The 16,966-nt window shown below is 35.7% G+C and overlaps 1 protein-coding gene across 1 annotated transcript in view; it reads left to right on the top strand.

Moving 5' to 3' along the window:
* The window catches only part of LOC127638021 (transmembrane protein 266-like), a 92,233-nt gene that overhangs the window by 43,975 nt on the left and 31,292 nt on the right, over positions 1 to 16,966 (top strand). The window contains exons 3-5 of the mRNA XM_052119370.1: positions 4,130 to 4,284; positions 12,405 to 12,478; positions 15,036 to 15,092. Of these exons, the coding sequence (XP_051975330.1) occupies positions 4,130 to 4,284; positions 12,405 to 12,478; positions 15,036 to 15,092 (286 nt within the window). The remainder of the gene's footprint in view (positions 1 to 4,129; positions 4,285 to 12,404; positions 12,479 to 15,035; positions 15,093 to 16,966) is intronic.

Here is a 16,966-nt window from a genome sequence, read left to right as displayed (position 1 = left end):
AAGGTTATACCTTATAATACCTATACCGTGTAAGGGGGGAATTCACCCCATTTACCTAAATGAATTTCAGGCCCTGAGCTTGTTATAATAACTGTTGCTCTCATGCCCTATCATGAACGTGCACAGGAGATCAAAAGACGGTCAAGAGTTTCACTTAATAATACATTACATTTCAGTTTGTTTCTCACCAAACCATGTAGCCACTGTAAACTGCCATTGTATGAGATCACTGAGCACAAAATTTGTTTCACAATTTTTGCCTTTGTGTTAAGAAATAGAAAGTAAGTCATATGGGGTTATAACAAAACAGGGGTGAGTAAACAATAACTGAATTTTCTTTTTTGTATGAACTATCCCTTCAAGGGGTTGAGCTGTACCATGAATTGTTATCGCAGCATTAAATGCAATGCAATCACAGAGCTCAGGGTTGTTCGGGCATCAGGGAATTTGCAGTTTGTGCTTCAGGGATGGCTAAAGTTACATTGTGCGAAGTTAGTATTATTAGACACCACCAGTGCTCAGCTAAGCCCACAGATTCCATGTCTGATCTGCCCTTCCCGCTCATACCACACAAGGGCGAAGCCCAAAGCATACAAATATAGTTTATCTGATCGAATGAAGGCACAGCCATGCTGTTAAGCAATCATCTTTTTGGCTGCATCTAATAAGTGGAGTCTGTATCCTCCAGATGGTGTATGTGGGTGTTTGTGTGTATGTCTATGAATGCAACTTGGAGTGCCACAGGATGAGGTCAGTCTGGCCACATGGATCGGTCTTTCCCATGATGCCAAGATCAGAATCCGTTCACAAGAGAAGAAGCCCGGGATGCACAGCACGGGCTTGGAGCTGGGTCTGGAAAATACTGCGCAAATGCTCAAGTTCCAACATATCAGGAAAAAAAATAAAAATGAGATAAAAGAGTCTGTTTGGTGCTGCGGAACTGTGCCAAACAGTATGGAATGTTAATGGATTCCTGGATTGCAAGATTTTAACGGTAAAACGGTGTGGCATGATCGGAATGGAATACATGCACACATCTACTGTTTACTGCCTACTATTTTTTAAGTAATGTGAAATAATGTAGTATGCAGTGTGCAATGATAAATATTTCAAACAGTATTATGCTACATTATTGTCACTTGACCTCCCTAGGTTGCATGTTAAATCCAGTTATCGTCTCGAAAATACAGTTATTTTGCATTTTATGTCCAATTGTGTGTTAAAATGACATCTGAAAGTCCAGTCAAATAATTACATGTATCTGAAATCACCCATGGCAGTGGAAAAGCAGCAGTTGATGTAAGATGCAGGAGACAGAGTGACATATAGAGAAATAAGGAGAGTTAAAGGACTATAGAAAAGCAGGCGGGAATAGGGTCCCTCAACAGGGCAATTTAATTAGTCAGCTTTCAGACAGAAGAAGAGAGAGAGAGAGATGGAGAGACAGAGATAGTGAGAAAATGTGATTAATCAAAGTGAGCCACTCTCACAAGAGCATCCATTGAAAGCTTTACTGCCTAACAATATTGAAAAACACAGTTAAACTCAAGGCTATACGCAATTGCAACTAATATACTGCAGTCTACACATTTGGGCATACATTATTCATTTAAGTGAGAAAAAGCAGCTAAATGAGATGTGTTTTATCAGACTCTAGCAAAAGTCTGTATAGTGTAAAATGCCAGTAACAGAACTTAAAATAAAAGCATAATTATTATGCATATCCTAATTCTCAAAGTGTATATCACATTTTTCTGTCTTTGTGGGTCCAAATGTTCCTTTTGGGATTGTAAAACCTGAAAAATGTACATTGTGGGGCCCCATATGGAAAATACAGTAAAAAAGGAACTAAATAATATCTTATTTCAGATATAAATACAACAAAAGTTTAGGGTTAGTGTTTGTATTAGGGTTGGTCTATAGTAAGGGAGACCGGGGCTAGTTGTCAAACATGGATGTTTTCACAAGCAGTGTTGGGTAAGTTATTTAAAAAAATTAATCCACTACACTTAAAACACTAATAAGTAGACTACTCAACTGATTGAGTAAACTCGTTCCCTCAATTGAATTAATGAATGTCTCCAAAACTTGTGTAATTAAGTAACTTAATTTGGCAATCATATAGAATGAACGTAACTATTTAAGTCAAGTTAACAAGATACAAGTAGACTTCAGATTTGCTGTTTAAATGTTGTTGTTTCAACTTAATCATTTTGATTGGATGGACTTCAAATTTAGGTCATACAAAAACACAATTTTATTCCAGGTCAATCATTAAATAAAATTATTTCTCCACATAAATGCATATACTGCTGTACTTCAGTTGTAGGGTCCATCTTTACCAAAGGGGACTCAGATTACCCTAATGTTGACCTCACACGAAACAACTATTTGCAACAAAACATCATAAAAAATACTACAAAAAATTAAAAACCTCTATGAATATTTTATAACAACTATGCCCCATAAGTTCCCTTTGACCAGGAAAACATAATTAAATAATTCAAGCACAAGGCATTGTATGTATTTTCCATAGCCATAGCTTATTAACACCTCTATGGATTTTAAGAAAAGTTCTTATTAAGAACTTAAATATTTGAGTTGAGCTCAAAACTGGATATTTCAAGTAATGTTTAATTAGGGCAACTTGACTTTTATAGTAATGACTACATGAGGGTTTACAGTGTACAAATTACTAATTATTTCTCTAAAACTGTAATCAGATTACTTTACCAATTACTTTGTTGAAAAAGTAATCACATCACTAATAAATGTACTTTTATGTTACTATCTAAAAAAAAAAATCAATTTTCCACACTCAGCAGCTCACATTTCTCCTTCACAATGACTCTGTAACGAAGATGCAGACGAGGTACGATCCATGTGCACAGCTTTAATAGACAAACTCGTAGTTAGATACAGGCAGGGGTAACACCAGAAAAGCATGAGAACAGGCGAACAGAATCCAATACACAAGGCAAAGGGAGAATCAATAAACAGGCAAGGTCAGTGGAAACAGTGGAAGCCGCTTGGAATCGCAGACTATAGAAGAACTGATGAAACATCGCAAAGAACTGTAGGGGAAGACTGGTAGATATAGCGAGAGTCTTAATAAACATATGATGTACAGGTGTTTGTGATCATGAAGAGAGTGATGCTGGGATTTGTAGTTCAGTAAGATGGAGAAGTGGATCTTGTAACAGATGGAGCAAAGGGGACAGGAACAGCTGATTACATTCAGTTACTGTATTTTACATAAATAATGTATTAGAAATAAGCATAAACCTATAATGTACTTCAAAAATCATTAAATTAATTGAAAGTCTGTAACTTTAATCTGATTACAAGAATTTTAAATGTAACGCATTCAACTAATTTGTTGACTAAAAGCAAATTAGATTACAGTAATCTCCTCCTAACAAAAAAAGCAATATCGTCATATTTTTGTAATACGTTTTGGGTAAACAAGTTAACATAATAAAACCACAGTGGTATACATAAAGACAAGGATCAACTATTTAATGAAGGTAGATTTTCACAGAATATTTGAACCATTGCAAAGATTGTCTTGTGTGTTTTAAAATTTGTAATTCTATGCAGTTCATTTATTACAATTTATGTTGGGCAAAACAATGGTTTGATATTTTTAAATGTTACCTTTTCCATTTCATGATTGTTTATTTTTTTTATTTTGCTGAATTGCCTTTCAAAAAAAGCCTTTCGAAAAGCCTTGTTTATTATTATTGTTATCTTTTGTAGTCACTTTTTTACTTATTTCTGATTTGTGAAGCTCTTTGAGCTTCTCTTGCTCTATGAAAGGTGCTATACAAATAAAATTGTATAGTAATAATAACAAGTATTATTATTATTATTATTATTATTATTATTATTATATGGCCAATAATAAATGTTACATTTGTTAAAGGTATTTTCTTTAAATCATTGTCAGTGAACATCAGGCCCCCATTGTGATAACTTGCCACATAAAGTGTTAGTTTTTCATATAGTGCTATAGGGTACACAAAAGGACCATGTTTTTATTTAATTTCTTTGCTGGGCAATAACAGTCCCCACATTGTTGGTTTCATAGTCAGAAATTGTTATCTCTTTCTCTTTATTTTCTATCCAGGTCTAACTGGCTGAAGCCGTGCTGTGGGCGGAGGGCGGCGCTGTGGCAGGTTTGTTTGTTGAGTGCTGGCTTCAACTGTTTCCTGGTGGCCTGTGTCATACTGGTGGTGCTCTTACTGACTCTGGAACTGCTCATCGATACCAAACTCCTACAATGTGAGTATTATAAGGGGTCCCTTCTCTTCCGGAGCTGATCTGGCATCAAAACAAGGATATAACTGTCAGTCACTGGGGGGAAATATACAGTATAGATAAGCCAAAGAAGCATAATTTCCATGGTGACCGTAGATGCACACAGTTAAACTCAATATAAAAGCAAAACCCTAGGCAGGGGAATAGATCTGAGCTGGACAACGTGGAAACATCTCCCCATGTTCAAGAAAATGTCCATATTTGCTCTTTTCCATAACCTAACAAACTGCCTACAGAGGTAGCATTTTGAGGCGCCCTCTCGATGTGAATGCTGATTTAAGAGGTATGTAGGTAAACTTAATAGACCCTCCCATTGGATCTAATAGCAAAAGGAAAAAGCCAGCATTACTTTTCAACATATAGCAACCTTGTCTCATATAATCACATTACTATAATTACATGTTTGCAAAATAATTTTTACATGTCTGGTCCTACAGTATGTATCGCAGTACTTTCCTGATGAAAAAACACTGGCAGCATTAAAACAATAATGACTTTTATTCACTTCTACCCAAATCTTGAGAAAAACGGCAGAATATCAGTTCATAAACACTTGCTTTTCACCCTGATCCTCACATAATACTATCTTATGACATTTAAACACTTTTACAATAGCGCATTACTTGTAAGGCGATACATTTTAACATTTGCTTTACATAGTCAACTACATTTACAAGCTTGTTTAAGTGTGATCAAACTGCGCTGTAGTTTGTAGTAATAGATTGTTGAGTCCTGAAGAGCATGCGAGTTGAAACATGAGCCGAAAGTGTCATAGAAGCACCACAAAATTACACTTGCTTTGGCAATTGCTTATTTCATGTCACATTGGATTTTTATGTAATATTATACTATTGGTTAGTTTTAGGATAGATGATATTGAGATAAGTATTGTTGATTTTAAACTTGATGGAGCATGAACCTTGAAAACATCAACTGTTTTGGAGAAAATTTAACACACTTTTAGCATCACACAGTGGATATTTCACCTCACAACTGCCGCAATACGTGTAATAAACCACTTAATATAATTTTCATGACATTAGCCTCACATTTCCATAATTAAAAACTATAAATCTAAAAGCACTTTCACTCATAGGCAGGGTTTGGAAGGTTACTTTGATAAGTATTACAGATTACAGAATACATGCTGTAAAATGTAATTTGTAATGTGTTCCTTTAGGTTACTCAAGCTGAGTAATGTAATCGAATTACTAGAGCTGTCGATTTAAAGCGTTAATTCAGTGCGATTAATTTTATTAAAAATAATGCATTAAAAAAATGAATGCCATTAATCGCAATGCCCCCGGAACGTTGGAAGGTTCCTGAGAAATACATGCTTGTAGTACCACCTGTTTACTCTAGAGGGCAGTAATTGAAACTTCAGCTGCGTGGCAATACGCAGTTTATATAGTGAAGAAAAACACCCTTGAGCAGCAGAACAACACAGACATGCATTACGTTCTTGCATTCAAAACACTTGATGGAGCGCAAATCCGAACTAAGGGATCTCAAGATGTGTTCTAAGTATTAAACTATATTTAACTTGACACAGTGACCTAAACATTTTAGGTTTATGATGGAACACACCCGAGACGCTACACAAGCATGTCTGACGCGTCTGTTCATTGACGGTTCCTTAAACAAGCCCTCATAATAAATCTCAAACTGATTGACAAATTCACATGTGAAATGGATTGCTGTGAACTGTATGCCCATGATTGACTTATGATCAATAATATGGTAGTAAACAATACATTTTATTCTAAAGCCGCTTTTTGAATTGTCTTATCAATGATGAACTCTTCTGCCACAAGAATGTAATGCATTTTAATTATCTGAATATTTATTTATTTTATTTTTATATATAAATATATATATATATATATATATATATATATATATATATATATATATATATATATATATATATATATATATATAATTTTTAAATATTTAAAGATAACTAAGTATAATTATTTCATCATTATATATTGAATTATTGTTATATGAGGGGCTTTCTCAGCAAATATTTGTATATGCGATTAATCGCAATTAATTAATAGGGACACCATGTAATTAATTTGATTCAAAATTGTAATCGATTGACAGCCCTACTAATTACTTTTGATTACTTCTTCAGTACTTTTTTCACTTGTTTTGACTATAAGCAATTAAATAAAGAAAATTCACTTATATTAAAAAGTAATCTGAAAAAAAGCCTTTTCTTTTGCAGTTTTGCTACTCGAGAAAAATGTATCTTGTTTTTATTTTTTATGTTTTTACAGAAAAACAATGTTTCATTTCTCATTAAGAATACGATTTTTGCAGTACATCTTTGCTCTAATATCAAAGGTCTTATTAGAGAAATAAAGTTATGCTCCAATGTGCATTTTCATCATAGAATTAATTATAAAATATAATTGTGATGATAACAGATAAAGCAAGAAATAGAATTTTAGCTTAGCATAAAACTAAATGTTCACATGACAATTTACACAACGTTAACAATTGTTTCTGTTCCAAACTTCAAGACCTTTTCTGATTGTATGTGGATTCTGTTCATAGAATGAGGTGGAAAATATATTATTTGTAGCTTTTTATACAATGTTAAAGTCAACATTGTTTAGCATTTCTTGTAAAAATATCCTAACTTCATAAAACAATTGACAAGGCGAGTAATCGTGTATTTATTGGATTTATGTTTCATCTCTCAAAGATTTTCTAACTGTTTTTGTTAAGCTGTAAAAACATTATGTAGCTCCTCTATTAAGTTCCCAAGGGAATGTTCCTCAGTGATGTCATATTCACTTGTATAATGAAACAAATTACAATAAAATGCAAAGTAATCTCTTCTGTAATCAAAATACTCTTTGAATGTAACTGTATTCTGATTACCAGATATAATTTGTAACTGTAGTGGTATACAGTTACTAATATTTTGTATTTTCAATACGTAATCCGCATGTTACATGTATTCCGTTACTCAAGAATGTAACCACATCAGGATTGGGGGTGACCAAATGTAATAATTTAATAATCAACCATGGTAAAACCCCATATCAGCAGACCACTGTGAATATGAATGTCTATGGTGATTACAGCCCTGCCGTTACTCCCCCACCCTGCTCATAGTTATACACAATCGCAATGCATCTACACTTGAGGATCTAATCTTTGCTGATATTACTCTTTATAAACATGTTGTGAATTATATTTACCTAGCTGATACTTGCCTGGTCATATTCATTTCTCAAAAGAGCCTACTGTAAAATGGCACAGAGATCCCCATTCATAACATACTGCAAAATCACTGTTTAGAGCGTGCAGGCAAGTGCACACTAAGGAGAGAAATGAGTGATATGATAGCACCATAAGTCAGCCCATATCTCTCTGTCCGCTCTGGCCTTTACAAACTCCTGATAGAAAGATACAGAAGGAGGAAGACGGATGTGAGCAGAGAGATAATGGAGGAGTGTAGGGACAGCCACCGGCCAGCGAGATTAATGGATGGAGGGATTGAGGGAGATGAATGGACTGATGGACAGATCATAGAACGGTGCAAACTAAGACATATGGGGGAGAGAGTGAGCGAGAGAGAGAGAGAGAGAGAGAGTGAGTGATAACTGAACGCAGTAGATCTCTTGCTCTATAATAGAGTGGATAAAAAAAGACATACACAGTGAAGGATGCTAATGGGTTGAATATCGGATCACAACTGCTTCTCATGATTTCAGTTGCGACGGCAACTATCCTTAGCTTGCAACACGGTTGCGGCACACTTAGGGAATTTGTCTTCCCTAATGAAAAGTCCTTGTACAGTCATCAGAGAGAAAGTTCATGTGAGGAATTTCAGCTATAGTGATTTAAATTGTCTTCTCTGTTTGTGAAATGCAGCAATGTGGTTTTTTATTACATTTAGAAGATTTTTGCATTGCGTGATCCGGTACAAAGTTGCCAACAGGGTGGAATTGGGAGAATGAATTTAAGCAGGCATTAGGGTTAGTTTAGGGTTAGGTTAGGGTCTGATTGATTCATTGCACTGCCTCTATTTTCTTTTAGCGCAAGGACGCGTTCTGCATGAATGGCCCCTTTCTTCTCCGATCCTTTTTTATCCAATAACAAATCTGGGTACGTGAAACATTCTGGAATAAAGCATTATAGCGCCCGCTTGGTTTTTTTTTTCTCCCCTTTTCTCCCCAATTTGTCCTCGCAGTGGCGTAGTAACTTGCCTCAAAGCTTGCCTTGCGCTATTCTCCATTAATTTTATTAATTTAACTGAAAAGTCCTGACACCCCAATGGCCAGTCAGACCCTGGTTAGCAAGTACACGTTTTTCACACAGAATTTGACTACTCATAACTAGGGATGCACCGATATGAACATTTTTGATCGATAATGATTTTAACAAAAAACTATTGACCAAAACTAACGGTGATACTGATATTTTGACACTAACCTTCAATGTTCAATGATCAATGTTTTGCTCAGGAATTATGCAAAAAAAATTTTTATTGTTCTATCAATAAATAATTTCCTTTGAACACATGACAGGCCAACATTTTAATGAGAGCTACAATGAAAGATAAATAGAAAATAAAAATATATTGAAATTAACTAAATATCAATTGTATATCAATATATCAATATAATATTTGTAATAAACTCACATCACATGTGTTGCGAACACACGTTGAACTCGTAATAATTGACAAGTCATAATTGTGTTCCACATATTTTCACATTTTCTACCTATGTGCCACCACATGAGTTCTGGAAAATCTTTTATGTATCCTAGATAAGAAAAAGTTTTCCACTGAGGTGAAAGTTGTAAGAAGAGTCGCTACAGATGTTCTTATTTGACAGTTTATATATCATTTGATTTGCTCATGAGCAGAGGTGGGTAGAGTAGCCAAAATTTGTACTCAAGTACAATTACTTAAAAAAACATAGTTACTCAAGTAGATGTAAAAGTACTAACATAAATAATTACTTGAGTAAGAGTAAGAAAGTATCCAATTAAAAGAGTACTCAAGTAGTGAGTTCACTATTACTTTCATAAATGACAAAATAGACGTTTACTCCCCTATATTCCATTACATAATACACATTTAACATGTATTACAGAATTATTATTATTATTATTATTATTATTATTATTATTATTATTATTAATGGAAATTCTGTCATACTTCACCATCATGTTGTTCCAAACATGTATGACTTTCTTTCTTCCATGCAACACAATAAGGAGATATTAAACAGAAGATGTTTATATGATTATATATTCTAACATATTTTGTGTTCTACATAATACAAAGCGTCACACTGGTTTGGAACAACATGAGGGTAGAGAAATTAAAGAATATTAAATTATGGCTGAGCTATCACTTTTTGGGTAAAATCTCATAATTTACTCACCCTCATGCCATCTCAGATGTGTATGATTCCTTTCTTCTGCAGAACACATATTCAGATTTTTTAAATAATATTTTTACTCTATAGGCCAAAATTTTGATGCTCCCAAAAAGCACATAAAGGCAGTAATTTATAAAGAAGAAGAGAGGTTTGAAAACATTTCTTGTAATTATTAGAGTGAAAACATGAAAATGTCCCACAAGGACATTATATATAATGCTTATATATAAACCAAAAAAAGATCATGCTTTATTACTCTCTTCTTTCACTATTTCATAGCTTTTAAAGTCCTGTGTGGATTCTTATTTCAGTGTAGTCACAGTTTTCAGTGTCGTAAGAATTTAGATCATTAGTTCTTTTACAGCAGTACTACCGCTCTCAAAATGCAGAGTACGCAGCCTACATAGGGCACCAACTCCGGCAATGGAACACTCGCTATGTCTGAAACCTCCCCCCGTCCACTTTTCGCACTATTTCAAGTGTCTGCTATTTAGGAGTGTCTGAATTCTGAGTGAGACACTCGTTCCATACTTTTGTTCACTCATTCTTACCCACAATGCACTCTAATTCCAAGTGCACATTTCAAGTTAATTTCCCACAATCCACCACGGAGAAGACATACGAGCTGGGAGTTTACTGCTTCCTTCACTCCTGTAATCTTTTATTTCATGCTGAATGTAGTAAATTACTTTTTGACAAATCATTACAGGATTAAAATAACATAATAACACATAGAGAGACAAAACATATAGATATATTTTAAAATGTACTCTTTGTTTGATCAAATGTGTTTACTCTTTATATTAACACACAGTATATATTAAAAATGACAAACAGAATGAAGATTGATTGTATTATTATATTATTTAATAAGAATAACAAGTAAGGCCCAAATATTTTTAAATTTCATATGTTACGTATCTGCACCAGCCCCAGAGCTCCGACACTCATGTCCGAATTCACTAATCTCGTTCACTTACTGCTGAGATATAGTGCACTAACTGCCATTCACTATATAGGAAATAGTGAATGAGTGAGCCATTGCGGACACAGCCACTGTCGTCGCCAGTGTCGTCACGCCCGCACATCTCACAAGTGCGCCCCTCGTGCACCTCGCTGTGAACGTGCAGAAATGCTGTCTGTTTGTGCTGCAGTTGTCAATCACGTGAATGGTAGTTATTTACACTTAATTTGAATGTTTACACAAATGTATACAGTTAATCCGCCTGAAGTAGCTGCAATGGTTTCCAGTACACCCACGATGGTGCGGAGTAAATGTATAAATACTGCTTATGACATGTGGGACAAAGCACACTGATATATTGCTGCACTGATTTAAAAATGTACACATAAAAACTGATGTCATAAGATCCCATATTTACAGATTCACCCTGGAAATGACAATCTCATTACACAGAAAATCCCACGTTAGAATTAGAGCAAATATGTACATCGATCCGGCTGCCTTGAATTGGAGTTGTGATTTTAATCTTGAAATATACGCTTGTCTTAGTGTTAAAAGAAGGCATTGCATGACAAAACTATTCTTCTTTTCACTGTGTGGAGCGAAGAAAGTGTTTCACTTTGAAGAGTTTGATGCTGCTGCACTGATTGAATGCCAATCTGTGACAGTGTCTCAGCGCACGCAGCTGTGTGAACTTCCGAAAAGAAGTAAAAGTAAACAAATATCATTAGAAATTTACTTGACGGAGAGTAAAAAGTAACCACTATTAAACCTTCTCTAAAATAAATTTTCCCCCCAAAAAAGTTATTAGAGTAAATGTAACAGGTAAATGTAACGCATTACTACCCAACTCTGTCAGTTAGCATCAGAATATCATTCTTGCAATACTAATTTAACCATGTTTTATGCTGCAGTTCCAAAACAAGTTGTGATTCCTCCAACTCCAGTATTGTGTCTCCCTCAATATAAGCAGTCTTGCAGAATGTTTGTTCGAATGAACAGAGGCAGAGCTATATGCTGTTACAATAGATTTGCAAGTGCACAGGACTTGTTTTTAGCACCCACATGTACTCTCTGAGCAAGAGCAGAGAGATTTAATAAGAGAGTGGCGTATGTTTGAGAGTACGTGTCCAGATTTGTGTAAGAGCAAAGGAAATCCGAGTACGTGGTACATATATGCGCTCTCACATGACATGCATGTGCTCTCAACATTTAACAGTGTTTTAACCCCATAGAGCTACTGTCTATTAAGATGGACCATGGTCTATTAAGCTATTCATTTTAATTTATCTTCACAATACATTTTAATAGGTTTTATTTATCTTTTGATTTTTCTTGATTATTAATTTACATGCACTGGCGCCCCCCAGTTTGAAAACCGTAGCCCTAATGCACACCGATGATGGCATGGATTCGTACCTGTATGGAAGACTTCCTGCTCTTAACTGAGCAGGTGAAAAAATATACTTTGTTTCTGTAAATTAAACCAGTTGTAAATTTAGAGTCATACTCTTACAAAGCAAATGTTGTATTTGTAAACTGCTGTAATTGTAGATTTTGTATATCTGAAGTCTGTTTTTTTACTTTCTTTTTATCCCATACTAATTCATATTCTAACCTGGCTCATAATGTACAGTGAAGCCACAAACAGATCCCAGTTCAGCAGAAAAATGTGCTTCTACAATCTGTGTATTTTGTGTCTACAGTTAATAATGCAATCCAGTTCGCCTGTATCATCCACTGGATCAGCCTGGTCATCCTGTCTGTGTTCTTCACTGAAGTGAGTGCAAACCTTTATACAGTTTTTTCCCATGAGCAAGTCAAATCACAAGCAAGAACTCCATAAAATCTCAGTTGTTTCTCATAGACACCAATGAGATTAAATTGAGAACATGTTGGAGCTTTTCACATTTTTCTCCTGAGAAAAAGACCCAAGTAATCTTACATGCCTCCTCTTGAGTTTCAGAATAGATCTCAACAATATCTCAAACTGTGCTTAGATTTGCCAATATACCATGGTCTGCAATCAAATATAAGAGATTTCAATATGTATCCAATTCTTCCAAGATTAAATCCTCTGAGCTTTTCCATTCTCTGTAACACTTTACATTAATGTCTCCTTTGTTACTGTTAATGACTAATAAGTCATTTACAAATGCATAGTAAACCAATGTTTGGTTACATAAGTCCATGTGTCGAAAGTTACTGGGTTACTGACCGAAAGGTTGGGGGTTCAAGCCCCAACACTGGCAAGATATCACTGTTGGGCCCTTGAGCAAGGCCCTTGACCCTATCTGCTCCAGGGCACTGTTTCATGGCTGACCCTGCGCTCTGACCCCAGCTTATTTGGGATATGTGAAAACAATTGCATTTCATTGGCTCTGCACCTGTACTCTGCACAATGACAATAAAGTTGAATCTTAATCTTGAATCTTAATGTCAAAAGAATGGTCTTACCTCATCCTAGTAACATAAAGTCTTCTGCAAAAACACTTTTCAGGTCAAGCCACTTAACTCAAGATGCCGACTCAACTAAAAAAGTTTACAGAAAGCCACCAGGTTTACTAAATGCAGACAATCTTTCAATTAAATTACTTTTTGCTTTATGTAGTATCGATATTAAGAAACTGACAAATAAATGTTGACACTGTGAGAACGTTTGGAAGTATTTGATGTAAGGTTTTGTCTGGCTGTTTATGCTGTAGGGGTGTCTTTATTGAACCTGTGAGAAAGCAGTTTCACACAGTGCTGCTACTGTACTTTAAAAAGTGTGTGTGTGTGTGTGTGTGTGCGTGTGTGTGTGTGTGTGTGTGCGTGTGTGTGTGTGTGTGTGTGTGCATGTGCACTTGTGTGTGTGTGTGTGTGTGTGTGTGTGTGTGTGTGTGTGTGTGTGTGTGTGTGTGTGTGTGTGTGTGTGTGTGTGTGTGTGTGTGTGTGTGTGTGTGTGTGTGTGTGTGTGTGTGTGTGTGCATGCGCACTTGTGTGTGTGTGTGTCCTGACACGCGCTGACATTTATTGATTCCCGTTTCCTCAGATCCAGTTGCATTTGTCTCTGGCTCTTTTAAAGCACACTTGCATTTATTTCCTTTCAATTATATTTTACTCGTCAATAAAGGCCAAAAGGCAAGAGGGCCTGAAACTTTCAGCGCTGTTCACATGTTGGAGTCAGAGAGAGTGAAATAGGCAAAGAGAGAGAACTAGGAGATTGTAAGAGATAGAAAGACTACTGTAGGCCATCTGAGTCAGCATTCACTGAAACACTGCATCTCCTCTGAGTATTGTGATGGGATCTCGCCTATTTGTGAGTTTATGAATACATATTCCAGGTCAATGATAAATTATGAGCTGCAGTCTGAGGAGAGATGAAAGAAAAAAATGATTTGGGGTTCGAAATTGGTTTTGCAGAGGCGCTAGGTTTCATTTACAGTCAATTGGAGGTGAATTCGGGAGCCACCACATCTCGATATCACTTAGATTTCGAATTACCCAACGTACACATTTCCACTGCAAATTGATTATTTATGTTTGCTGTTCATGCATGGCTGGAAAAGTAATGTTTGCCAGTCTTTTTAAGGTTTTACATTGGACATTTTCGACAAGTGCCGACCCAATACAACACCAAATTTGTTTATTGTACAAAACTAAACTAAACTGTCCTTAAAATTAAACATTAAAATGTATTATTATTATTTATCCTTGTTGCAAGCAAATCCGTATTTCATGTTATCTTTTTATCTTGCATACATAAATAGAATAGCATTCTGAGATGATATTCTTCTCACCAAAATTGTACAGAGTGGTTATCTGAGTTACCGTATGACCAGTCTGGCCATTCTCTGTTGACCTCTCTCATCAACAAGGTAGAAATTCCACTATTAAACAAGTTTTTTTTTGTTTTGTTTATAAAGTTGTAATTATGTGGACTGGTGGCTTTAGAAAAAGCCTATACCACTGATCAACCATGTTGGAGCTCACAGAAGTTCTGTCTTTAAAGGTTTATAAGTTATGTCAACAACTGAAGATGTGGGAAACGTTTTCTCCTGGCTTGTAAAAGTTTATAAGCCTATTTATTTTTCTATCCTAAATGTGCCCGATTACATGGTTTGTTGGATTTGTGATCTGTGACCCATTTTTTGGCTTGCGACCCACCCGTTGAGAACCACTGATCTAGAGAATGATTTGCTAGAATGCTTGTTGATGCAATCTTAACTCTTCTGATATTTTAAATCTGTTTCTTTTCTCCTCTTTTTCTCTCTTTCTGTGGGTCTTTTCCACCCATATGCCCTTATTCTACCTCCCTCTCTCTCTCTCTCTCTCTCTCTCTCTCTCTCTCCCAGACTGTCTTTAGGATTGTGGTGCTTGGGATCTGGGATTATATAGAGAACAAAGTTGAGGTAAGCTCCCCGTTGTCTCATTAGTACAGGGGGGATACTTGGCAAGCCCTTGAAACTTAATGAAGGACGAGTATCTCTCTGGTACAGTGTCACACTTTTAATGTCACATTGTCACTTGAGCTGGAGAGGTTCCATAGACCATATTCACACTAGCGCCATCTTTGATTTTTATTGGGAATAACAACAAGGCTGTGAGAGATAGTCTTACAGTCTCTTCAATGAGCTGTACCGCAGTTTAAAGCGTTTTTGGTTCATTCCGTGGACAAAACATTGATAAAATATCTGTCCAAGAGATAAAGAGAACTCCAGACAACATGATTTGTGGAAAATCAGATGTGATCTAGGAGATTTTTACAGTTTTATACCATTCATGCAGAGATGGCGCCAGTGTGAATAAGGTTTATTGTCAACTGTAGCATTATTAGCTATTCAGTTCTTGACTCCATCCTCTCATTTGAATATGGAAATTACATCACTAACACGGGTGAAATTACAGGAAAACGTCCATCACAAATGAGATCCCATGAGGTGTTCACACAAATTTGCTGTGACAAAGCACACACAAGTCCTTAAACACCATTCACAACACAAATAACATTGTAACTTGGTGTCGCTAGACTCTGCGATCTGTGTCACTAGTGGCCGTTGCTTCTGCTGTCACTCTAACGTTATTGGTGGACTGGACAACTGACCATAGTAGTTTTGGAATTTCTGATTATAGATTATACTGCCAGTAAAAATAAGATATCATTCTATTTTGACAAGGAATCAGTTCTATTGCCTCTAAAAATGAACATTTTGTAGAGGAGAGTGTTTTTATATAACATGCAGCAGTGCTTAATGCATGACATCATGAACAAGGTGAACAAACTATCCATGTATGAATCGCCCTCAGAATGCCAACACTGATTTCCACACACAATTTGTATAAGGCTATATCCATGTATGTGGTTTCAGACAAATAATACAGAGCAGTGAAATCACTCACAGAAAAGTTTAACTTCTTAGTCTTACCTGCACTCGACTACATAATCTCGCACACTCACTGTCTGGAGACGGATTATGTGAATGCCACTATCTTCACTCTCATTGATATCTAACATTTAATTAAATATAATATATACAGTATATAATATTTTCAAATAATACATCAATGGAAACATTACTGCAGAGTTGCTCTCCGTCATCTTTCTTGTCAACATGCCCATTTTAACATCCTAATTTGGGTATGATCAAGAATTCTGAGCCCCTAACCTAACCCTTTCCCTAACCTTAACCACGCGTTAGGGCAACCTTAGTTATAGTTGGCGCAACCCCCTTCTGGAGGAACCTTGCCCTCTTTTGGAGATTCTGCCCCCATTTGGAGGTCTCCGGACTGCAGTTACACCTACTCCCCCATCGGACCAATTCAAGTTTGATGTGGCAGTAGGGGGCAGTCAGCACTCCTGCTGTACAGGCAACACATCTCATCATTGACAGAGTGTCCTAAAAACACAGTACTTATGACTAGAGACACATAAAATGTGTGAAACATTCTAAAAGGGTCCGTGTGATGCATGAGTACATAGGCCAACAATAAAAAATTGCACAGACTGAAATAGGCCAATAATAGGGTTAAGATCAATGATATGGGGAAAAAACTATATTTTGATTTCTAATGCCACTTGTTTGCTGCCACAATATACAGTATGTATATGATGTAATGAATTGAATTATCTATATTATAACATTTATTATGTATTATATTTATAATTATTTAAATTATTATATACTAAATTACTTTTCATTTAGGGGCCTTACTATGGAAGTATTTTAATGACAAATGTCTTTGAAAAAAAAGCAAGATGAATTGCACTATTAACCAAGATTAATAA

This window comes from Xyrauchen texanus, chromosome 46, assembly GCF_025860055.1.
Source record: "Xyrauchen texanus isolate HMW12.3.18 chromosome 46, RBS_HiC_50CHRs, whole genome shotgun sequence".
NCBI lineage: Eukaryota > Metazoa > Chordata > Actinopteri > Cypriniformes > Catostomidae > Xyrauchen > Xyrauchen texanus.
The sequence above is the reverse complement of the archived record's forward strand: the minus strand, read 5'-3'. Positions and strand labels throughout refer to the sequence as shown.